Here is a 26,063-nt window from a genome sequence, read left to right as displayed (position 1 = left end):
CATCCCAACCCACAAATTAATCTCTTCAGGCAGTGTCCTAGATCCAATTGCCCTTCAGCTACTTCATCACTTACATTCCTTCTATCATAATGGGGATGTTCACCAATGATTATACGATGTTAATTCCATTTGCAACTCATCAGAAAATGAAAGCCAAAGAACCATACCAAGTATGATAGAGTAGACCAAAAGACATATTTATACCAAAATTAGAAATTACTAATAATTATCTTGCTCAGTGATCACTTAATTTTCTCGTGGGTCATAGTACAGCTTGCCTGTATTACTGAGAAATTCACTAAGTTACCTGGATCTCATCTGTCATCAAAAAATGGTTCAACTGAAGGGAGAATAAAAGAACTGAATAAGGAGATAAGGAACAGGAAAAGGTGGTAAGGTTTTGGGTGGGGGGGGGGGGGGCAGATTTTAACAATATGGCCATTCACAGCCACTGCTGAGGTGGGTGGATTAAAATCAACCTCTCACATATCAAGTACATATCGAACACAATTGAGGATATTTTTAAAAAAAATGATTTTTCATGGTACGCAATGCCATTATTTATTTCCTATCCCTGGAAAAGGAGGCCCAGTGATAGTCAAATGCATGACACTGAAAACCATTGCCAGTGTCCAATGAACCATCCACTATGAGTCTGTGGTGCAAGGAGAAAAGAATTGAGTAATGTAATGTTAAGTCCAGGGAAGACTGTGCACTTCTTTGGTTTTGAAATGCTGTGTAGCAGTGCACCACAATAGAACACTGATTGAAAGCAGCATCTTTGTATTTCATCTGCAGTCTATGTTAACAGGTCTCAAAAATAACTGCAATGATAAAATAGTTATCAATTCTTACTCTTCGTTCAGCTTTACAGACATCACCATTACAGAAGACTGCATACCTGCCACTGATGAAAGTTTTGCAGTCCAACATAGTCTGAAATGGAGGATGCAACAGAAAATGACTAAATTGCTCTCATGAATAAAAACAATATTCATGAATACAATAGTATACTTCAGTTTAAACAAACATATAATTAAATATTTCATAAAAGCACCCTCTATCTTGGAGCACTCATTTTTCTTCATTTTTGCTTCCCCTAAATCCAAGTATAATTGACTAGAAAACCCTTAACGGATCAATGCCACTAAATGCATTATATAGTTGCAACGGCGCAGTATACTTTACCTCCAAAGTTTATTCGATTGACTTCATTTACAACTGATGAATTTCTCTGCAAATTTTGTTCTAATTGACATGCGTGTGTACAGCACACAACACAAAATTCGACAGAATTCAGCTGCTGGAATCTGTTGCCCATGACTTACTTTTTAAACATCAAAACATTCTGTACATTGTTACCTGACAACAAAGGCAGTAGTTTTCTGCTATCTTGGTACCACTGCACAAATTAGTGTTGAGGGAGGTATGTCAGTATCAGTGTACAATCTCATGTCTGATTTTTTTTAAAGAGAGTCCCTTCATGTCTGTTGCTTTGTTCCATTTCAACAAATTTTAGACTAAGGCTCCCACTAGTGTCAACAAAAGAGGGAATATTTCACTGGGCTACGCATATCCATATTTCCTAACATTGTGCACAACACCCTATAGTATTACTTTTACTATTGCAATAAAACCAACAATTTACCTCAGTCATGAATCCTGCAGATATGTTGAGTAGGAATCCTAAATGACTCACCTTCACAAAGGCCACCCACTATATCTGACCTCTTTGAATTTTGTTTGCAATTCCCGGTTCTCATTTCTAACAGTGAAGGTGTTTTGAAGTCAACCTGGATGACTGCATGAATTGGTGCCTTTACAATGTTACAATGATGGAAGTTATAAAAGCATCAACATTTCTGAATGAGTGGGATATGCCTGACTGAAACCATTAATGCTAAACCACACAATACATCGGCTACTTGAACTAAATGCAAGTAGGATTTGCAGATTAGTTAAATAAAAGTGGAAGCACGTGGCTACATATTCTCAAAAATGCTCCTCACAAGATGGAAAGCATACTAGGCAAGACTGAATGAGTTTCAGCAGCACAAATTTGCAGGAGATAGCTCAAAATACACAAAGACCATGCAACGAACCAAGATCAATGCAAGTGGGATACCAATGATAAATTAGTGACCCTTGATCCTAATGCCAAATATAGTACCAAAAGTTTCACAAAAATACATTAACAGCAAAAACTACATCTTGCACAAATTTATTTTACAAATGTCTACACCAAAAATGGGCACCCTTTTATGCAAAATATATATTACCTTAAACACCATAAAAAGGCAGCTCTCTAATTCAAATAAAAACATTTACATGGAGACAAAGAGAAAATAATGGTGCATTAATTGATAATGGAGTTTGTTTTAAATTGATGCACTAACGTATTGGTTTTGTAATGATGACCATTTCTTGTAACATGTAATGTACTGAAATAGATGCAGTAACCTGAAGCAATGACAGACTGAAATCAGTACCAACGATTTTTTCATTACGTGACATTTAAGGAAAGCAGTTTTCAGATTAAAAATATCCTTTAAGATGGCAATTATAAAAATGTACATTAATGGGTCCAACGAAGCCCTCTGGCTACTATTCCTGTTAAATCTTCACACTTGCTATGGTTGCTAGGTAACATTTCATTATACGGTGGCACGTGAAGTTTACACAACCAAGCAGGTTGATGGGAACTGTATAAGGTTTACTTTAATGAAATACTCAGAGAGGGTTGCTGCACCCAACCACAGGGCTCAAAGGATCAAAGTTCAAAGGATATAAAATAAGAGCAAAGTTGGCTAAAACATAAAAATAGATAGTAAGAGATTCCAAAGACATTTGAAAAATACAAGAATTAGCAAAGTGTGCATTGGTCCTTTAGAAAGTAAGGTCTAGGGAATTAATAATTGAAAATAAGGAAACAGCAGATGAATTAATAGGTATTTTGTACCAGTCTTCATTATAGAGGAAATAAGTAGCATCCCTGACATATCTCTAAATCAGGAATTAGAAGGCAGAGAGGAACTCAAGCAAACACAATCAACCAGTGAGAAGGCACTGAATGAATTGGTCCGAGGATTCTCAAGGATTTAATCCTAAGGTTTTGAAAGAAGTAAGTGAGATAGTTGATGCATTGGTTTTAATTTCCAAACTCTCTAGAATTGGGGAATATTCCACTAGAGGGGAAACTAGCACATGTAAGACTTTATTCAAAAGGGACAGAAACAGCAGACAGGAAACTTCAGTCAGTTACCTTAATATTTGAAACAGGGAAACGTTGACACTATCGTTAAAGATGCTGCAGCAGAGTACTTGGAAAATTTAGACTAATCAGGCAAAGTCAAAATGGTTTTGTGACAGAGAAATCATGTTTGACCAGTTTATGGCATTCTTTGAAGTAATAACATGCTGTGGATAAAGAGGAACGATAGATGTACTATACTTAGATTTCTAGAAGGGAATTGATAAGATGCTGCATCAAAGATTATTGCAAACTCATGGTGCAGATAACATATTACCATAGAGCGAAGACTGGCTGGTAACTACAAACAGAGTAAGCATAAATGGGTCCTTTTCTGGCTGGCAAGATGTAACAAATAGTGTGCCACAGGAAACTGTGCTGGGGCTTCAACATATAAAACTGACTTGCATGAAAGCATTAAGTATGGTTGCTAAATGTGCTGATGACAGAAGGATCGGCAAGAAGTGAACTGTAAAGGGGACATGAGGTATAAAGGGCATTAGGTAGTTTGTGAGTGGGTGAAATCTGGCAAATGGGAGTATAATGTGAGAAAATATGAAACAGTCCATTTTGGCAAAAAAAGAACAAAGCATATTATCAATAGTGAAAGACTGCAGAGCTGAGATGCAGTAAATCTGCAACTAACTTGTCTTCTCTCTTTCCTGGTTCTGATGAAGGGCTTTTGACCCAAGACGTTATCTCTGTTTCTCTTTCCATAAAAGCTGCCTGACTGTTCCAAGTATTTTCTGCTTTTATTTGGCATCCTCATACATGATTTGCAAAAGGTTACTATGGAGGTACAGCAAGTAATTAGGAAAGCTAACAGAATATTTTCCTTTATTTCAAGGAGCATTGAATACATACTTCGGTTATATGACGCATTGATGAGACCACATCTGGAGTATTGGTCTTCATACTTAAGATGTAAGTGTGTGGAAAGCAGTTCAGAGTAGGGTGACTAGAATGATAACCTGGAATGGGTGGATTGTCTTATGAGGAAAGATTGGACAGGCTAGGGTTATATCCACTAGAATTTAGATGACTGGGAAGTGACTTAATGAAAACACATAAGATCCTGAAGGGTCTGATGAGGGGAAGTGGACAGGATGTTTATTGAAGTATGAGTCACAGCTTAAAATTAGAGGGCACCCATTTAAAACAGAGGTGAGGCAATTTTTTTTTCCTCTCTGAAGGTAGTGAATCTTTGGAATTCCCTTCCTCAAAGAATGGTAGGATCGGTGTCTTTGAATATTTTAAAGGCAGAGGTAAGTAGATTCTTGATAAGAAAAGGGCGTGAAAGGTTACAAGAAGAGCCATGATTTTACAGAGCGGCCAAGTGGCCTACTCCTGCTCCTAATTCAAATGTTCACATGCTGTAAGATTTCATCTTGCATGGGGAGGTTGAAAAAATTGTAGAGGGCAGATCATTTGAGTTGCACTTCTTTCTAGTAATGAAAACAATGCACAAGGCTTCTACTAATAGTGGTGTATACACAGTAAGTATAAGATGGGACATTAACCTGTTATGTTACTTCGTTGGGTAGGGCTGGAGGGAAGAGCGAGTCATTGGAACTCTCACCAAGACAATTTTTTTTGTTGGCCTGGTATATTTTCTAGATATTACAGTGTTTCCAGATTTTAAAAATTGTTTTTGCATTAGATTGATATGGTTTAATCTCAAATATAGATGCAGATGGCTACAGAGCCCATCTTCACTCATGCACATACAGTTTCAAACATTTGGTAAGTGGCTGACGTTCTATTTTAGTGATGATGCCACTACCAACAACTACCAGGACCAGACTGGTCAACTGAACACTGATAACACTAGAACTTCCCTGGTTTTTAAATCTTAGTACTGCACATTTACCCCTGAGTTTACCATTTTTCACTAGTCTGACGATCAAGTGATTTAATTCCACATTCCTGGCATAAGCTAAAAGACTTCCATTTTATATTATGCCTTTCACCACCTTAAAACATCCCAAAGCAAGTTAAAATCAATTAGATATTTTTAAGTTTTATTACTATCACAGGTTAAAAGAACCAGTTGCTCATTTTCATACAGTAAGCTGCCATAAAGAGCAGTGTTTATAATGACCAAATAGTCAGTTTTATTTGAAGAATAAAAATTGAACAATACACCAGGAAAATTCAGCTTGATTGCTTCTGAGACCTTTCTGTTTTTATAGTATCACATCACTTTCTTATTCCAAAGAGGTAACTGTGCAGATCTATACTGTATAAAATATATTGATGGTAAGAGTAAAAACTCCTACAGTATAAACCTAGTCATCATCTGGAGAAATTCTGATAATGACATCTGTGCACAGGCTTCAGCTGATAAAAACTAGCACAAAGAAGGTAAGAAACAGGAGATTAGTCACCAAGGGAGAGAGAGCATTCTTTGAACTCTTGACAATATACTCTGACTCTCTCTGAAGATGAGTTGTGTGACTAGCCATTAAAAATCTCTCAAGATATGCTAGGCATACTCAATTTCTCCCCTTAAAAATAACTTATCTATATTTTAGACAGCCTTGCATTTATGAGCCTCTTCAGTCCCTTTGAAGTGGAGGGAAGTGGTGTGATGTAGGAAATTTGTCCACAACAAACTCCCACAAATGACCAGATAATCTGCTCCAGTAATGTGGATTGAGGAATAAACATCAGTTAGGGCACCAGGAGTAACTACCTGGGTCTGCATTGAAATAATGGCTTTTATAATAGAAAGGTCGAGAATTCTTTTTAAATGCTGTGAGATTGAACTATTGGTGTTCAAGGAAAGCATTAGGAAGTCAAATGTTTTACTGGCCTTTGTTGCAGGGACATTTGAGTAGAAGAATACAAATGCCTTACTGCAATTATATAGAGAGCCTGATGAGAACACATCTGAAATATTGTGTACAGGTCTAGTCTTTCTACCCAAGAAAGGGTATACTTGCAAAAGAGGAGTGCAATGAAGGTCTACCAGTTTGACTTTTGGGAACTGAGGTTTGTCCTTCAGATTAAGCAGACTGGCTTTTGCTCCTGAAGTTTTACTAAAAATGAGAGGAAATCTCTCTGAAATGTACAGAATTCGTCCAGAGTTTTACAGGGTAATGCAAGGATGATGTTTCCCTTGGCAAGGTTGTCTAAAACCATGGGTCACAGCCTCAAAATAAGGGGTTGGCCATTCAGGACAGGATGAGAAAATATTTTGTACCCAAGAATTCTCTACACAAGAGGCTGTGATGGATCAGTCAAGGCAGATCTGATATTAATGGATCCAAGGGATATTGGATTGTTGCAGGAAGGCGGTGCTAAGATAAAGATCAGGCGTCATCTTTCTGAATTGTTGAGCAGATATGAGGGCTGAATGGCCTACTTCTGCTTCTTGTCCTTAAGATCTGCTCCATTCCAAGTACCTGGTGTTAATAGCCATGCAAATTGAACTCAAGGCCCTAAACCTAACCACTGTTTGTTTTTTATTCCAATCTTTCCTCCCTTTGGCATTCTAATTACATAGGCATATTCAACAGCCTGTGCATGGGAAAATACCACAATCAGAAATGAAACAAACAGGCAGTTGACAATGCTAAATATATCACACAGAAAAAGTGTCCTTGAGGAGCAGAGGAAGGCATGACACACATCCCAAATTATTAATACATAAATCTACTACCTTGCTGTGGTCATGTCAGTACAAAAATTAGAGTCACTGAAGAGTGAATGAATTCTTCAAACTAGTTTTTCTCTTTTTTTCCCCAAGAAGAAGTCATCTGCCATTTCAGCTCAAAAATCAGATGGGATCATTTAGTGAGATTAATCATATACAAGTGTCAACTTCATTCAGCCAAGGTTCTCTTGCCTCGCGGTCAGAAGATAATCAAGACTAATAGTGCAGCAGCATCCTGCATTGTTGGAGGTGTCATCTTTGACTTGGATGTCTACGTGAAGCTCTCTGACTGCCTGATAAGATGCATGTAAAAGATTTCCTGGCATTACTGAAAGATGTTTAGTCTCCTGAACAATATTTATCCCTTTACCAATACCACAAAAATAATTCAACTGCTGATTTCATTGCTGATTGTGGCATTTTCCCATGCACAGGCTGTTGAATATGCCTACATAATTAGAATACCAACACTTCATAAGTTTTTAAATGGTTGCAAAGTACTTTGGAGCATTATGATACAAAATTTGATATAAATATTTCAATATCATCTTATATTTTTCTAAGGAGAAACTTAGAATTTGAGTTCTCCTCTCTGCTCAACATCGAGCCACAATCGCCACAGGTTTTCAGGTTTAACTTGGTGGCCAGGGCAACATTTCAATTTGCCATTAACCTCAACATCCAGCTAAACCAGAACCAGAGTTAGGGCCACTAGTGAAGAAAATCAGAAATCATTGTTCTTAAAAGAATTTGGTCAAATACTCTGTCATAGAACACTGTTGACTTGGCCATAGCCTTTTCATCCACAGCAAAAGAATTTTATTTCATACAAGCACGCTGATGTAGCCATTGATCTCTCCAAACCTCTGATTTCCCAAGCCACATAGGAAAAAAGATGCAAACAAAAGCATGTTTTTTTTTCTGTGAAGCACATTTGTAGAGACAGGGGCAGCTCTCTTTTCCGCTGTCAGGAATCCAAATCTCTCACTCCCTCTCTCTGCCTATTTTACTTGCACTTCCAAATTTACAATAGTTGATACATATTTGCATACAGTTGCGTACACAAGGGGTTATGGGGCAAAATCAGCAGAAGCACAGGTTTCGTTTCTTTGTTCAGAAGTTGGCAGGAACAAAACTGCAGCTGGAGACAATTTTTCCAGGCAAACGCTGTTTGTTCAAGTTCAAAATGAGTTGGTCATAATTAAACTCTACAGCACTTTATGGATTTCAGCTGGATTCAGAGCCAGTCCATGTCTCAAGGTTATAACATAATCAAGGTATAATCAAAGCAAAGCTGTGGAGAATGTGTACACAAACATTATCAATGTTGAAATTGCCCTTCCTATAATGTTATCACAGAGCAGGCACTTCAGTGCCATGATTAAAACTAATTTCATCGACGGTCATACCTGTTCATATTTTTCAAGCTCTGTGTGGTAGATCTGTCGGATCTGGGATAATTTGGCTCTGTAATCTGAGTGTTCCGCAGTATTATCTGATCCTGATCCCCCTGACGCTGCTGCCGCCGCTGCTGCCGCTGCCGCCCCTCCACCTTTCTCTGGTCCAGAAACCCCTTCCGCCAGCAACATGTTGTCAAGTCTCATTAGCTGGGGATCTGGTGGTTCTTCCTCCTGTGCGCCTCTGATACTGAGACCTGGAAAAAGAAAACAGGCAACATTCAGAATTCATACAAAAAAAATGGGAATTTAAGAACAATAACCAGTGTCCAACTAAATTACTTTAAAATCAGCAGTGAAACAAGTGCTCATTGATCTATTACACATCAGCCTCAAAGGACACCAACCTTGGAATTACAGAATCATAGGAACAATGACATGTGTCAGGCCAAGGTCTGTGCCTGGGCTTATTTTGTTCACACACAAACTATATGGAATGACTTACACGACATCAACAATGAAATCCAGCAAAATTTTAGAAATACAAGCATACTCGTTGTGTCAAGGCTACACTAACCATATACTAGAAAGTATGCTAGAAAAAAATATGCTCAGAGGCAAGCAAGATGAAACCATGGCATTAAGATAACAACCTTTAATCAGGTACTTTGGAAGAAATTCATCTGTGGTCACTAGCACTGAATGCATTTGAGAAATGGGTATCAGTTCTACTTACAATTCATTTCCAATATCTTAACTGGTTGTCAATATTCTCACATGCATTGGCACTAATAACCAAGGATAATTTTCTCTCCAATTGTGATACATTTACAGCTACATTGTTCTGCGGTAATAGACATTTTTTAAAGACAACTAATGCAGGTTAATTCATTTTTAGACATTGTTTTGTTCTGGATGAATAATAACACATTGATGACAAATATGTTTATTCCTTCATCAGTGGAGATTAACAAAAGGTTGCTCCAAGATAGTCAAGCACACTTCACTGCATATCATCACCACAAAGCTAAAGAGTAAAACTTCAAATATAACAAAGTTAGATTATCAGATAATGACACTACCACAGAATGCAGTAAAAAAAATCACACATCACAGTTTTAAACACTGCCTTCACCAGGACACTGAACAATTCAAAACCCATACCAAGCAAATCACATAAAGCTCCTAAATTTGAAGGACTTGCATCCAAGATTAAGAGAGGAATAGATAGATAGTCAAAATCTTTCTCCCATGATAGGGGTATCAAAACAAGAGGGCACAGATTTAAGATAAGAGGAAAGAGTTTTAAAGGGGATCTGAGGGGAAAGATTTTTTTCTTTACACAGAGAGTGGTTGATGTCTGGAATGCATTGCCAGAGGAGACAGTAGAATCAGATACAATAACTGTATTTAAGAGACATTTAGATAGATACTTAAATAGGCAACGCATAAAGGGTATGGTCTTAATGCGGGCATATGGGATTAGTGCAGATGGGCAAAGAGATCAGCATGATCGTGGTAGGCCAAAGGGCCCGTTTCTGTGCTGTACAACTCTATGACTCATCTAATTAAACATATATGTGGCATTTACTTAAATTCACATGACAGCGAATCTCTCTTTATCCTGCTGTGCTAAATATAATATAACAATCGTTAATCTGCTGTTGAAGCTCAAATTGTACACCCATTTTAATATGCTTGCACACTGGCCAAAATAGAAATACTGCAACACTGTTTAATAGTACACTTGCTTTTCTAATGATACAGGGTTTTGCTCATCTCTCAGCATATCCTAATTAGCAGTCTTTCAATATGCAGCACACCTGCCCTTTCGGATAATGGGGATGTGCATCTGCGTAGAACACTGCATTCAAAGGCCAATAAATAAATTACAGGTCAAAAATATTACAAAGCATTCTCCAAAGAAACTCATATCCTTCTCTATTCAAAACAGATGTGAAAACCTCCCAAATCCCATCAAATTGTATGATTACAAGAGCATTCACTCCTAATAATCTGACTGCAATTCAGAGACTTTCAACAGCTCATTAACAACACATTAATACTTGGAAAGCTTTTGATCTATAAAAAAAAGATTAGAACTGACCAAAGCTATACTGTAGAACCCAAAACAAATGTCTTTTGCATACACAATTTTGGTATGATCCAGATCTTAATGGCATATTACAATGGGGAAACTAACAAACATTTGAAATGGGATGTTCTTGTCATTAATGTACTTTTCCTGGGTAATTCCAGAGATTGAATTCACCAAAAAAAACACTTGTTTTTTTTTGGATATGTTTCAGCAGCTCTATGTAAATCCTTTAAAAAGAATCTGAGCTTGACTGCCAGATGTGATAAAGGCCCATACGTTGAATATTTACCCTATTCTTCATTCAGATACTTACTTACCCTACAGCACATTTCCAGAATTTCATGTTCCTATTTCGGATCATCAATTATAGTGAACAGTGTTTTAACTTTAAAACTTCGTTCCCTCTCCCCTCACCCAAACCTTTCTTCTGGCATTCACCTGGAAACATGTTTTCATCCAAATTTACAGTCCCCGTGTATGAGCAACCCTGCAGTGACTTGGAACAGAGGCTTCTTAAACATGCAAGTCAAGAAAAAGGGACCAAAATCTTGAGTGATTATTCCTGCCTCCCTGGTCATTGTCAAGTGGTGCAGCTTGAAATGAGGGGAGGGCAGTGCTCCATAAGGTCTGATCCTATTAGAATTACTTGCTTGACCACTCTCCACCACTCTTTGCAGCAAATTCTTCAGTTGAAACCTGCCAGCCATTTATAAATTGCACAACATTTTTTTTAATGATAGTTTGTGCTTAGCTGCATGCTGAAAATTCTTTGCTGGATTTAAATTAACTTTGAGCACATAGATTGATGGATGCTGGGATGACAAATATTCACATAATAATAAAATGAAATGTTGCAACATTTCTGCCTCTACCCCATCTGCTGCCTCAAATAAAAAAGACAGTATTAGTCATTGGGCATGCAAATCTTGTAGCCAAATATTATCTCAGTGTTTTTCAAGAATTATAAGGGGGTGTGGGAATATCATTTAAAGTCCCTTACCCACTTGACTTCAATGGATTTTTTTTTGGAAATTGATAACTACAATATTTTTTAAATACAGTTTATTTCCTTGTCAAACTAATTATTAGAATGAAATGCTTTTTTCCCCAGTACTTAGTTATTTTCTTTTGAAGATGGGTGTTTTTAAGAACAATACATTCTATGCAAATCTAATCTGAATAGCTTTGAAAAGCTGTCTTCAGTAGGCCCAGGTGCTGCCTTCCTGTCCAAACCATTGATGGAACAGATGTGCATTGACAGCACTGTTAGCTGAACATACACTGTGTGAGTCTGAGAGCTAATGTCACTTTCACTCTTGCATAAAGCATTGGTGTGGTACTGTATGTGCACGCTTCTCATGTCAGGTTTATTAAGTATAACACATTCTGAAGCACTATGCATTCCACTTTCCAGGCTAACCCAGTTGTCACTTTCACTTGTCTTGTTCTGTATGGAGGAAAAATGCAACACTGGGAATTTACAAGACTTTTCTGTTAAATGGCCATAAATCACAGGTTTCATTCAAACCGAATAATCACTGGCCATAAAGAGCTACTTGTCTCTTACCATATATTACAGTCAAGTTCCTGTGAGCAATAATGCATCCGTTCATAGAAAAGAAAAACAGAGCTAGACATTAAGAATTGACATCTAATTCTGTTACAGGGGACAATGTGTAGAGTGTGGATGACATTTTTATCATACATGTCTATTTCTATTTGGAAAATAAACAGAATAAAAATGATTACCCAACTGCCCAAACTCCAGCTTCCAAGAGACGTCCTCTGAGGTCTCCAGATGCCAGTTTTATAATGTTTCATTAAATGTGTGGGCTCGAAAGCAGAGAGGAGTTCTGCCTTGTGGAATAAACAAAGAAAATAAACCTGAAATAACTATAGATTAACCACTTATAAATTCTGAAATAAATTACATCCAATTTGGTGAATATATGAAATCTAAACTGTGGGTGGGAGGGGCAAGTATTCTTTTCATCTTGTGTATTTCATTTATTTCCTTTATGTTCTAAGGCAGGCTAGAGAGAGGCTACAAGGCTGCTTGTTTTAAATCAGCTTTTACCAGCTGGTATGTGAAAGATTAAAATTAAAACATTTATTACTCTAATACATTGTGCAGTCCAAATTAGTTGAGGATGAGGGTTTATAATTTGGACATGGGATGTTTCTAGGAAGACGATGAAAGGAAAAAACACTCTGAAAAACATGATTTGTAAGGATTTTTAGGAACAATTTGTTTCCATCATCTATACTTATGTTTCCTTTTGGCACAACCCTTTCCACAGCCAGTGCCTCAGTATGTACAGCCGTTATGACTAAACTTCCTTTTTACATGGTTTTTACAGTACACACTCTAATTAATTTCTACAGAGCCTCATGATCCAGGTCCTGCCAATCCAGTAAGCTGCCAACAAATATTACAACATATACAGTAAAAGTCATGGAAGAAACTTATGAGCAACAAAATAAATCCAGCTGTTACGTTATTCTTCCCACAAAACCATCTTAAATAGAATAGTACAGACTCTCCTGGTGGCTATAACTTTGCACCAGAGTATAACAGAACAACAGAATCAGGTCATTGCGTTCCCACACTCTGGTCCCAATCCTTCTAATGTGAGTTCATTGGATTCTAATATGAAGCCTGTTTATTTTCATTCAGAGTTGTAAAGCAGCAAACCCAATGATCTAAAATCAAATAGGTGTGATGAATAAATATTTTATTACACAGCTACTGAATCATAGAACTTTGTAGCACAAGAGGTTGCCCCCAACTATTCGAAAAAGACCTAAAGAGAATGCATTTTAAATTTACCAAGCAATTATTTGTCTGCTGTATTGGCTCATTTCACTTTAACAATTCAAGAGCATGGAAACTATTGCCCAGAAATTTAATTGCATAACAATATTTCCCTTTGGCAATATACAATAGAAAATCAATTTTTTTGCTGGAGTAAAATCCAATAATGTCACGCTAGAAATTTAGCCAGGCATGAAACACCCTAGTCTCCTGACAACTTCTACAACAAGGTGCAGGAGGTGACACTGTTATATTCGAAGCTCTATGGAGAAAATTGGACCTGACCACATATATCCTATGCTCACCTGAAGCCAAGTTCCAGACCCTCCTGATCTACTACCTTTTCATCATCCAAGATCCTCAATCTCTCCCTGCACCTATCCTGCCACTTCTACCTTCGATCCCTGCCTGATCCCTGCTTTGATCCCTCTCCCTTCATCCCCAATTGATTTCCAATCAAAGGTCATCAAGCTAAAACATTACACCTATTTCTCCCTCCACAGACACTACTGGACTTGGTGAATATTTCAAGGATTTTGTTATTGTTTCAGACTCTTTTAATTTTACAATGCGTAGACTGATGGCACAAAAGCAAACACAAACCAAGTTCCAACAAAAAGCAATGATACAAATGAGAATTGATCTGAATTGGTGAGGTTGGTTCAGAGGAAACTTCTGGTCTTCCTAAAAAAATGTCTCTTCAGATTTTTAATCTCTACCTGAATCATGGGAATCATGGTTTAATACTTCATGTAAATTATGGTAACTGAGAATCTCTTTGGCATTGGAGAAATACAGTACTTTCCTGGAGAAATACAGTATGCTTCCTTCAAAGTCCTGCTGTTGACAAATTCTATTGTTAATGAAGTTCTCATTGTTTGGGGGAGGTGGGAGAACTGGACACACAGGGGAAAGACTCCTGATGGAGAATCAAAATTAAATGTTTGTTATAAGGGTTGGCTCACCAACCCTTATAGAGAGTGAATTTGAGGGGTGGGTTGGGGGGGGGGGGGTTGCAGGAGTGGTTGAGTCAAGAGGGTTTGAGAGGCCCAAGGGAGAATAATTCAGAGCAATGTAATATAAAGTGGGATTTACTTGCAGCGGTTTCCTAGTTTTATGGCCTAATTTTCCTAGAACTTTATGGCCTGGGACCTCCACTGGAAACTCCTCTTTAACCAGTAATGAAATGAGCTTCACAAACACGGTGTAGGTCTGTTTCTGCATGAGAAGCCTATGTCATTTGCAAGTCATGCATGCATGATGGAAAAATCATAGAATTGGCAGACCTATGCTCCGCTTTGTTGTACACCATTACATAAGTCTGGGTTCCTCGGATGTATGAAGGACTGACAAAGAAAACCATGATTCACACAGCAAGTCTTCGATTTTCTGTGAAGGACTTCATCATCTCATTCCCAGGACATTGTACCAGAATTTTTAGACCAATGATGTTACTAACACAGAACTGTACAGACTGTTTGCCTAGATTATGAATTCAAATTCCAAAATGAACTTTAAACTTTCATTCTTCTGAAAAATAGTTGCAAATAGGACTTAAGTTATTAAGTCATTCATGTTATGCAAGCCCCACCCCTTTGTCCCCCCTTTTCCTTCTCTCCCTCACCCCCATCACCTTCCAAGAAGTCAAGTAATAAAGTACTGGAAGAACTATGCAGTCACAATACTTTAACTGAAAGAATTTCAGATACTTGAAGCTTCCTCCAATTTTTTTTACTCACAACCTTCCCGGTTACTGGAAAACTACTTCAGTAGCTATATAATGAGCAATATGCCATTATTTTCAGTATACAAGAGAATTGTTCTTTTTCTCAGATAACTTCCAAATTAAACAATCCCGTATATTGAACAGAGGTATGTTCTCTCTACTACTTGATTTGATGTCTACCTTTAAGAGCAAAAGGGAAAACAAGGGCACTCACTGTCTACAAAGGACCCTGTCAGATCAGGTAGCTTCTTCCATGTATCTTGAATTTGAGAGTGTCAAATACAAGAGGCTGAGAGTTGTGAAACAGTGCAGAGGGATAAGATAACTGAAGCAAACATCTTGTACATCAGGCACACCAAAATTAATCACAGCCCTACTGAAATGCTGACATTTCTGGAAAGTGTCATTCGAAATGACAGCCCACTGGGAAATGTGATAATTGGTAAACAAGGTCTATCACCTATTCATGTGACCTTTTGCCCGAGTGGGCGCACAGCCAGTGAACACTGGTCTGTAGACCACTGGCAGGCTTCAGTGATCACAAACAGTGGCAAGGGAGAGTACCGTTACCAGCCAATACAATCTCATTATTGTTTATTAGGATTTTCCTTAGGTGATTCTTTATTCAGACCCCAGGCAAAGATGCAAATGTATTACTGAAAGCCCCTTAAAAAACACCCACAGGCTAGTCATTGGTATAGTATGTGAGCCAGGTCTTTTCTCGTGGCCTAATTAGACATGTAGGGATTCAGATGACTAATGCAAAAACAGGTCAAGCAGCAACAAATGTCTGCACGTATACTGGCCACAACCAGAGTTAATCGCATACTACGTGTGCACCAGTAGATGTACATCAGTTTGATTTTTTGGTACAATTAATCTTTGGCAGCTGGTTCAAGCATTGTGTTTTCCATTCCATTTGGTTCAAGCTTTGGAAGTCACAAGCTCCAAGCTGGAAAAGGGAATCAAGCCAATAACACGAGGTGAGAGTCAGGAACATCACCTCATACTTTAATTAGACTGAGTTCCTCACTGTTAATTAGAACCCACACCTCCCAACACAATGGCCCTACATAGATAGTTGAATGACATAGATCCTCAAAAATACTCATGATATTGATTTTCAAATTTAAATTCAGTTTTTAGAATACAGGTATTGCTTGGGGATTAACACCTGCTCTTTTACCATTCGGGTTACACTATTTTAATAAATTATCTACAGCACTAATACACATTAAAGACATATGCTCCTTTGAAGTTGAGACTACAGGGAATATTTTTTCTATCTAATGTATTCTAAATAATAGATATGGTTTTATAAAATTATATAGCCCTGGGTTATAATATCCCAGTACCACATTCTGATATAGAATCCTCTGCCAGTATTTAAATAAAACATGGTAAAACAAAACCGAGAAAAAAAGGAATTATGGAACACAGCTCCCTGAAACAGCTGCATTCCTGTATGTCAAACAATACTGTGTTCATCAAAAGTTGATGAAATTACTGCAAATAAATTATACTTAGTAGCCAATTCAGTGATTGTTGGAACATTGGAAAATTATTATTACAAATTATCATATCAAACTACATCTGAAATGAGCAGTAAGTAAAATAGGAGGTGGAATTTTCATTCCGATTATTTTCAGGACAAGTCAACACATGTTGGAACTTGCTATGCTGCTTGACATCAGGCTCAAGAGGTACTGTACATTGTAACAATTCCTTGAGCAATCACATGTCATTTTCCCCAACAAGGTTTAAAGTTATAGTAGTTTTGGAGTAAAACATTAACTGAATTGGAGTTGTAAAGTTTAATTGCAAAATTAATCACTGTCGTTGAATTTCCCAACATTTCAACAGAACCTCCTTACTGTTAGACTGCATCTGATCATTTGTATTATAGAATTAAAACTTATTACTACAGAGATTAAACAAATCTCCCATGACATTGTCACCGCATAGTCTAGGACCTAGAATACAGTTTCAAACAACTGATAAACATTATTCACAAAACGTTACCTATTACATTATTTAGATTATCATACATTGCCACCCAAAGTTCTAACTAAAATTCAGAGAAGACATTTAATATATCTTAGAGCATAATAGCCAATAATGCCACCAAAAAAAAAGGACATGTCCAGAACAGGAACTTTAAGTTATCAGGGGAGGTAATTTGTTGAGCCATGTTTGATTCCAAGAATTATGGATTTCAAAGCAGTAAGAGGAAGGGAATTGGTAAGCATGTACTGAACAGCACAAAAAGTACATTTGAGCTAATTGGTAGTGCACCGCAAATGTTGCAGCTTTTAACGCTCATTCCTTTGGGCCTTCTGGATTAAATCAGCACTTTTTGAACTTTCTCTGAAAATGCACAAAATTTGCTGATTAGGGCCTTGTGGTCATGGGAATGTGTCAGTAGTAGTGCACATGGTTTCTGCAACTTGTCTGGCTGTGTAACCAAGACTTGGTGGAGAATATAAATCTGGGGTGGAAAATAATACATTAATTCAGATTCAAAATGATTACACGGTACAAGTTGGGCAGAGATAAGAGAGCAACATTAAATTACGATTGGTTTCAATGATATGACAACTTAGACTGGAGTCCAGGAGGCTCAAAACAAGGGTTTGGGAAGTTGGATTCACTTAGCAAATTGATACAAGGTGCTCTTAATGAAGAAACTAAAGTGAAAAGCTGTCTTGAGCAACTTGTTTTATTTCAAAGGTGTAGCGGTTGCTACCGCGGAATAAAACAAGACTCTACTCGGAGGATTGCCAAACAGAACTGGTTTATTTTCCCGCCTTGTGCGGGCCCTTTAAGGGAGAAAAACTCCCGCCCAAAAAAACCGGCAATGACGTAAGTCCTACGTCATCAGGACTTTCCCGCGCGCGGGTTCTCCCCGTCGCTCGGAAAGACGAGGCCCGCCGCCATCTTGGGCCTCGTCGCTCCGACGCTGCACGACCCGACTGCCGAGCCGGTTCGCCCGACTAGACGGTGAGTCGCCACAAAGGCATATTTAAAGCTAAGAAAAATTACGGAAGAATTGCAGGCTTAATGCAGAGTCCTGGAGATTAACAACTAAAAGGTATTTACTGTCTTTTTAACCCAAAATGAAAACTTCTGTTTTTGCAGCCAGAAACTATTGTGCATTTTAATATATTACAATATTTTGTGCACTGTTTGCTAACTTAAACTTCTATCTGAACATCTGTGTAATATAATGTCTGGGCATGCATCCATGTTTTCCCACACTAATTAACTATACATCAGCCAAAAATAAATGTCATATTCCTCACAGAGCACTGGCAACTGAGCGCAATAATGTGCTTCCAGTCATATGCCTAAATCAGTACAATATTTTCCCAAAGATGAAATCTGTAAAGCATTCATCGTAATGCCCCAACAACATGTAAAACACTTTTATACAGCAGCATGCTTCAATTCAATGAGAGTTTGGGGGTAAGATAATTTGAAACATCTTCCACAATAATTATAAAACATCATTGACTTTTTTCTTGCAGCGAATTATTACATTCATATCCAAAATATGCTAGGGGAGCAGTATTTCCCCCCCCCCCCTCCAAAGGAAAAACATGTGGTTTTCAGGGTACTTCCTGCATTATTTGGTAGGTGATGTATGGGAAAACTTTCAAGGGAATGTCAGTCCCACAGGCAAACCTGCAATACCAGATATAACCAAGGATGGCAGTGTGATGGACGTTTTCAATTTTAAGGTTGACACACCTTGCCTGGCAGAGATTCAACTAGGTGGTTTCACAAAGATTCAGCAGTCATCAAAATATATGGCCTAAAAATGAGTTGCAAATACTTCTTTAATAAATAACTTCACATGCATATTTTTCAAAAGGCTAAGTATTTTTACATGTTTTCTCCCTTTCACGGCACAGTAGCGTAGTGGTTAGCATAACACTTTACAGCGCCAGCGACCCAGGTTCAATTCCGGCTGCTGTCTGTAAGGAGTTTGTACGTTCTCCCCGTGTCTGCATGGGTTTCCTCCGGGTGCTCCGGTTTCCTCCCACATTCCAAAGACGTACGGTTTAGGATGTTGTGGGCATGCTAATGTTGGCGCCGGAAGCGTGGCAACACTTGCAGACTGCCTCCAGAACACTCTACGCAAAGGATGCATTTCACAGTGTGTTTCGATGTACATGTGACTAATAAAGACATCTTATCCTATCCGTGGTCCCATTCATTTACATGTACCCTGGTTTGAGCACCCACGGTTTAATGATTATTTTTAAATTTTAAGATCTTTTTTTAAAAAAGATAACCTTCGCCCCTTTTCATCCTTTCTAAAAATGCCAGTGGCACCAACACTTTCTGAGTGACCAATTCATTTAAATGAAAATGTGATTTGAGTAGAAGTTGGTGGTTAATAATTAATCTTACTAATAGTCTTGCCAGCATCATCCATTGCGTTGGCCAATTCAGGGGCATATATTCTAGGCCATCACTTCATTAAGATACTATAGTAGCACCAGTCACTCTGATGAGTACATCAGACTGTTGTTCCACCCTGTCCATGAGCAATCTACAGCACCTTCAGTACTTTAAGATCCACACACCAACTTAATTTGGGAAAGAACTATCGTGATTTGGACAAGCCTATGAAGGAACCACTACTCTCCTCAGAAGAAAGTGAAGGGCCTCTGAATTGCTGCAGTTCATGGGGAATGAAAGAACTGCAATGAAGCCATTCAGATACCGAGCAATCAGTCAAGAACATAATTATGTGAAACCTGGGTGTCTTGAGGTACTCATCCGTCGACTGCCCCTGCTCTTCCAGGTGGTAGAGGTCATGAGTATGGAAAATGATGCTGGAGGAAGTTTGGTGAGTGGCTACAATGTACTTCAATGCAACCATACAATACTCATAATAAAGGAAATGGATTAAGCTTGTGGATGAGTTATTAACCAAGGAGATTTGTCCAGGTAGTGTTGCAATTCTTGAATGCTGTTGCAGCTACACCCATTTGACATAAACGTAGAAGGGGTGAAGCAAACTCCAAATGATAAATGCCCAAGAATTCAGAAATACATACTAACTTGGTGACAAAATAGTTGATGGGACACTTGAGAACAGTGGATTCATATTCAAAATAGGCAAATTTAACAGTTTAACTAAAAAAGAATAGTGTTTCAGAGCTATAAGAAATGTACACAAGTGAATGATCAACAAGAAAAGCATATATTAGGGGGTTTTAAGAACCATAACCAGACAGATCTTAAATATCATACTCACTGTCCCGAAAAAAAATCAGAGACTCTGACTCTAGAAATCAAATAAAAGTAACAATAAAAACTTGGATAAGCTTAGCAATAAAACTGGGGTAAAAGAACTGGGCCATCCAATGAACAGGAGCAGAGAGTTAAAGAAAGCAATCACAGTCATCTCAAGAAAAATATATGGAGATCTCCATAATAAATCAAGACTGGACAAACCCCCTAAAAGTTACTGGGGTGGCTGAAACCAGTTTCCGAAAACGTACTTTTAAAATGTTGTCACTATACTAATGCAGGAAACTTTATACAAATCTGCAACAAATCACTTATGCAGAAACGCTGAAAAAGAATGAATCTGAATTTGTGTATGTTATTTACTAAACTTATTCCAACGTGTATAAATGTATTTAGTATCTTTCTTTATTGTTGTAATAATGAATGAAGTTTGTTCAGATATTTAAATTGAAGATTTCATTTGAGTGAATTATTAATAAATTTGTCAAAAATCCACCTGCTGCTTCCAACATTACAGATTAATCCAATTAAAGCAAAACGTATTATAGTTACACTACACCTAAACAAAAATTTTTAAGCAACAGTTATTCTTTCACATAACATACAAGTTTTAGAGTTTGTACAGGGAAAGAGTGAAAAGTGAATCAATTTCTATATATGAACTATTTGAGAACTAATTTACCTGATGGAAGAAGGATGTACCATCATTACTAATAACATTGTTTCTTTTTAGAAAATTCTTTCTAAGCATAACTGGCATTTTCTCATTCCAAACAGGACTCCAAATTAGAATCATGGCTAAGTTGACTGATGAAGTCAATTTTCTGGGTGGTAGCACATAAGCAAAATTAACAGAGTCTGCCTTAATCCTAAATTTCAGCAGCAGTATCTCTGTCAAAGAAGGGGAAAGATAGGGACATGGGAGGTGCCTGTTTTTACCACAGGCTGCAGCAGCAACAGTAAAATTGTATCCAGTTTACACACCGCAGCAAAAAAAATAAGAAGACCGGAAAAGAACAAGATCTTTAATTTTAGATCATCTAACGGAAATAATTTCCAGATAGGTCGATATTGTTTCCTCAATTAAATCTACAAAATGTATCATGACTCATTTTTCACCCTAGCAAAAAACAGAACATTTTATAAATAAAGGAAATAAGACATTGAAAAATCTTTAGTTTGACTGTTAATGAGCTTCTTGCAACAGTCAAGCATTGACCTAGACAGCTGATTTTTTTTTCCAAATTACACCTTTCCAGTAGGTAGCCTGAGAAATCCAGTAAAGTTTACTTGAGAGTTCCTGCCAACTGCACTGGGAGTCAATGCAAGTGCATAAGAGCAAACTGCGTGAAAGCAGCTAAAGCATTCAAGAAAAAAAATCAAGATAATTCAACAAGGAGAAGGAATCTTAAAGTGAGACTATATCAAAACACATTTTGTTTTATCTGAAAACAGGCCAAGTCATCTAGTTGGTCAAAGGGACTGGTAAAGTAATCCAATTTTTATTGCCTTTTAATTTAAAGATTACCATTAAGTTGGATACACTGAGCGATCAAGAAGAGGTCAGTCTTCCAGCTCCCATTCTATTATCATTGTTCTCTCTTTCTTGATCACCTCTGGCACACCTCATCAAGGTCATGTTCAGTCCAATGATAATTGGGTCTGCATGCAGAAGAGTCAATAAAAGACTTTATGCTAAAACTCTAGAAAATTATTTTAAAACAGCATTAACTATCCTTCAATTTTGCATATTAACTTTTAAATAAATCTATAAATTAATTGGTAGTCAGTACTTAATTTCAATTGGACATAAATGCCACCAACACTTGCCTGAGTGCAGAGAGTGAAACCTTATTACATGACTTCTCTATGTAATTCAAAGCATCAGACAGCTAAATGAAGCCCTCCTCTACTCCAGTCAATGTTTGAATAGTGACACAACAGCATCAGGTTCATACTCAATACCCTGCCAGTAATCAAACCAGGAAAAGTTAATTAGGCAGCAGGCTAATGAATTCAATGGCTCCAAGGCTGCATTTTACAATGACACACAATTTGAAAAAAATAACTGCTTTCTGGGCAAGTTTGAGATGCATGGGCTGAAATATTACACAAACAAAACAAATAATGAATTTGGTGTACAAAAATATGAGGTTAGTTTTTGCAACCAGATTAGGTGGTTCAAATTTTTTTTCCCAGGATAATGCTTTGATGTGTGAGCCTTGATCCTCCTCATTCCCCAGGATTTAAATCACAATTTGTGCAGGCACATTTTAACTGTGACTTTGATTTGCTTACCTCCTTTTATTCTCTTCATATAAACTTCATGGCTATCCCTGCTCAGATACACAGACACAAGCAAAGACTAATTCTACTGATGCTGTAAAATGCCATATTCACAACTTGTAAAACAACTCGATAAATGGCTCGGTAGAGTTGATGCTGTCTTGTATCTTTTCCTCAATGAAACTGATGTGAACTGCTTATTTTCTAAAGCACACTATAAGATGACAGAAGCATTATGACTGCTCATATGTTCTGACTAACATTTGCCACAAGCTATATCTGTCAGCATTAAATAAAGCTGCATTATAAATGTAAACAAAACACCCACATCTACAAAATGAGCTGTCCTCTATGGCTGTAGGCACAACCAAACCAGCTTATTGACTCAGCTTGCTCTTTTTATTTATTCCTGTACAAAGATGTGCATTTACTTTAACCCTGGAAGCTTACTTTGCTTAAAGGAAGTTGTTTGCTTCCTGCTGCATATTGAATGGACTAGTGATGACAAACATATACCCAAATGGGTATGCCATTAGATAATCAAACACTCCAGAAAGTACTGTCTGATTAATCAGACCTATCAAAGTCAGCTGAGATCAACAGAGATTTTGGGGTTGGGATTTTTCTTGCCTTTTGTTTTAAAATGTAGCAATTAGTTGAAGCAAAAGGAAAATGGAGACATCATCTAAATCTGAAATTATAAGAAGGATCACAATACTTGGTTTGGAACTTGTCCATAAAACTGCATGTTAATAGACTTTGCATGCAGAATATTTCTATGTTTTCCAAAAACACAAGGAAATCAACAAAACATTCAATCTTCAGATTTTCACATCATAACACACACTGAAATCAACCTATAATTTATCTCTTTTTGCATTCATCCATTTTTTTTAATTGCAAACACTGTCACTGTCTGTTCACCTCCCTAATCTTATTATGACAATCCATTCACATGCAACTGTACAGCACATCTAAGTAAAGCCCCAGAAGTTGGTGCTTGCTGTCAACCTAATACATATTTATCTATTACATTTCATGAAATATCTGACAGCCAGTGCAGATTGCAAATTTTTGGGGAATGAGCATATACCAGACTGACATAAGGAGAAGTACACATTCTGTCCCAAATTACTTCAGACAAAAGGAACCAATACACATAATTTAAGATCCACTAGATGTTGTGAAAACAATATTCCTCCAATTTTCATGCTCAGTATTCATCCTGAGAGTTGTGTTGCTGCATTTGACTCAGTTTGTAACTAATACCCAACTTTAAGGAACACAGGGCATCTCATGCAAATTAAGAGACCAGATATAGGAAAAAAATAGTGGAAAATCAGAGCTTTCATCATGAACCATTCACTTTTTTCCCTTTCCACAGATGCTGCCCAATCTGTTGGCTATTTTCTGTATGTACGGAAGTAGATTCATAGATTCAGAGTTACACAGCACAGAAGCAGACCCTTGGCCACATTGTCCTTGCTGACCAAAATGTTAATCTAATCACATTTGGCTGCCTTTGAGCCCCTATCCCCCTAAACCTTTCCTATCCATGTAGCTGTCCAAATGTTTTTCAATGTTGCCTCTACCACCACCCACTTTCCCTTTGTTACACCAAATAATAATTCATTAAATGAATTCTAGACATACACAGAGCTTTGTACAAACACAAATACAAATCTAAAACCAACAGGGAACAACTTGTGCATTAGTAATTCACATCTCCCTGAATATTCATTATACAAAATGTAACATTCACAGGCCATCCATTACTCTACATGGTCTGAATGAATCTGATTTTTTATACAAAGAACATTCATATTGTTCCTTCAAAACTCTATAGCAATAGTTTATGTCACCTTCAGCAATTTTTATGCTACTGTGTAAACACCTTCATAACCCATCTATTCACATATGACACAAATACAGGATTGTAGATACAGGATTATGGCTAAGATTTAAACTAAATAGGCAGGTGTGGTGGAGTGAAGGGGAAGGATGGGAGACATTCTGGTGAATATATATTGAGAAAGCTGAAGAGAAAAGACAAGGTGATAACATAGGGTGGCAAAATGAGTGATGATAACCAGTCTGTCAAGAAGGGTAGAAGTATACAAACACTGGCAGAGCAGAGAAGAAAGACAAAATTGAAGGCCCTTCATCTGAATGCAGGAAGCAAACTTAACAATTAATGGCACAATTATAAATAACAGCATCTCATTACAGACATACGATTGTACAGTGATCAAAGTTGGGAATTAAAATAATCTAGGATACTTCCAGAAGAGACAGGCAAATGGATAATGAGGAGATGCAGTCTTAATAATAAAGAATGAGATAACATAGAGAAAAAATCAAGAAGCAGAATTAGTCTGAGCAGACTTTAAATAGGCAGGTGTGGTGGAGTGTAGGGGAAGGAAGGGAAACATTCTGGTGAATATATATTGAGAAAGCTAAAAAGAAAAGACAGGGTGATAGCATAGGGTGGCAAAGAAACAGCAAGGGCACCAAACAGTAGTAGTAATGTAGGGTACAGTTTAAAACTTCAACTAGAGGTGCACGTAACAAAGCTAGTACAAGAAGGATTATAGACGTAGACTGGGTAACCCAAATTAGCAGTAATATTCTGAAGAAGAACTCAAAGGATAAATACAAGATAGTTTTTTTGATCAGTATGTCAAGCAAGCAATGATGAAATGGGCTATTTTAGAGGCAATGTGAAAGGGTTAATTAATAATCTGATTAATAAGGAACCTCCAGGGAAGAGTGATCATAATATGGTAGAATTCTATGCAGAGACTGGAAATGACTATGTTCAATCTGAAGCCAAGGTATTAAATCTAAACAAAGCAAACTACAAATGTATGGAGGTGTGAGTTAGCTATGGTAGACCAAGGAAATACATTAAAAGGTATGACACTAAACAAACAATGGCTAACATTTAAAGAACACAAAGTTTACAAGTCGCATATAAATAAAGGCAAACAAGAAACAGGAAAAGTGGACTAGCAGTGGACATTGATAAGTTAAAGAGAGCATTAGGAAAATGTTTTTAATTTTGCCAAAAAGGGAAGCAAGCCTAATTTGTTCTTGAAGCAGTGGTTCATGGAAAGAAATAAGTGGTTAGTTCTGATAATTGGGTCTTGAGCGAGTGGTCATTTGTCATTGGAACCTAGCGACTGAAACATCAGTGTGTGGAAATGAAGGTAGAAGAAGGGTTGTAGTCGGTACTATTGGGGGAGGAAGAGAGACCAAGGGAGAGCTGATAAATAACTAAATTAAAGGGGACCTACCCAGTGGAGGTTCCCAGCACCAGGTTGTTGCAGAGTAAGCATCACTATCCAAATTTGGCTGAACTGAGACTGGCCAAAGAGGATGCTCAGAATCACATGAACTAATTTTTCCTGACAATACTTTAAACTGGCGTTGTGTGGGAAACAACATCGTTACAGGCGAGCATGACACAGAAAACTGCTGATCCACGCTCAAGTGGTTTGTAAGAGCAAACCTGCAGTCAAGTTTCCAGTGTGGTGTGATTCAACCAGGAAACCACCATTACCTTGTT

At 37.5% G+C, this 26,063-nt stretch overlaps 1 protein-coding gene across 3 annotated transcripts in view; it reads right to left on the bottom strand.

Annotated features, from left to right (window-relative positions):
* LOC127582006 (pre-B-cell leukemia transcription factor 3) overlaps window positions 1–26,063 on the bottom strand; it is a 160,421-nt gene that overhangs the window by 36,347 nt on the left and 98,011 nt on the right. For all 3 annotated transcript variants that reach the window (XM_052036914.1, XM_052036916.1, XM_052036915.1), the window contains one exon: window positions 8,318–8,562. In XM_052036914.1, coding sequence (XP_051892874.1) covers window positions 8,318–8,562 — 245 coding nt within the window. The remainder of the gene's footprint in view (window positions 1–8,317; window positions 8,563–26,063) is intronic.

Source organism: Pristis pectinata, chromosome 23 (assembly GCF_009764475.1).
Source record: "Pristis pectinata isolate sPriPec2 chromosome 23, sPriPec2.1.pri, whole genome shotgun sequence".
Lineage (NCBI taxonomy): Eukaryota > Metazoa > Chordata > Chondrichthyes > Rhinopristiformes > Pristidae > Pristis > Pristis pectinata.
Note: the sequence above shows the minus strand (reverse complement) of the source record. Positions and strands in the feature narration are given on the sequence as shown.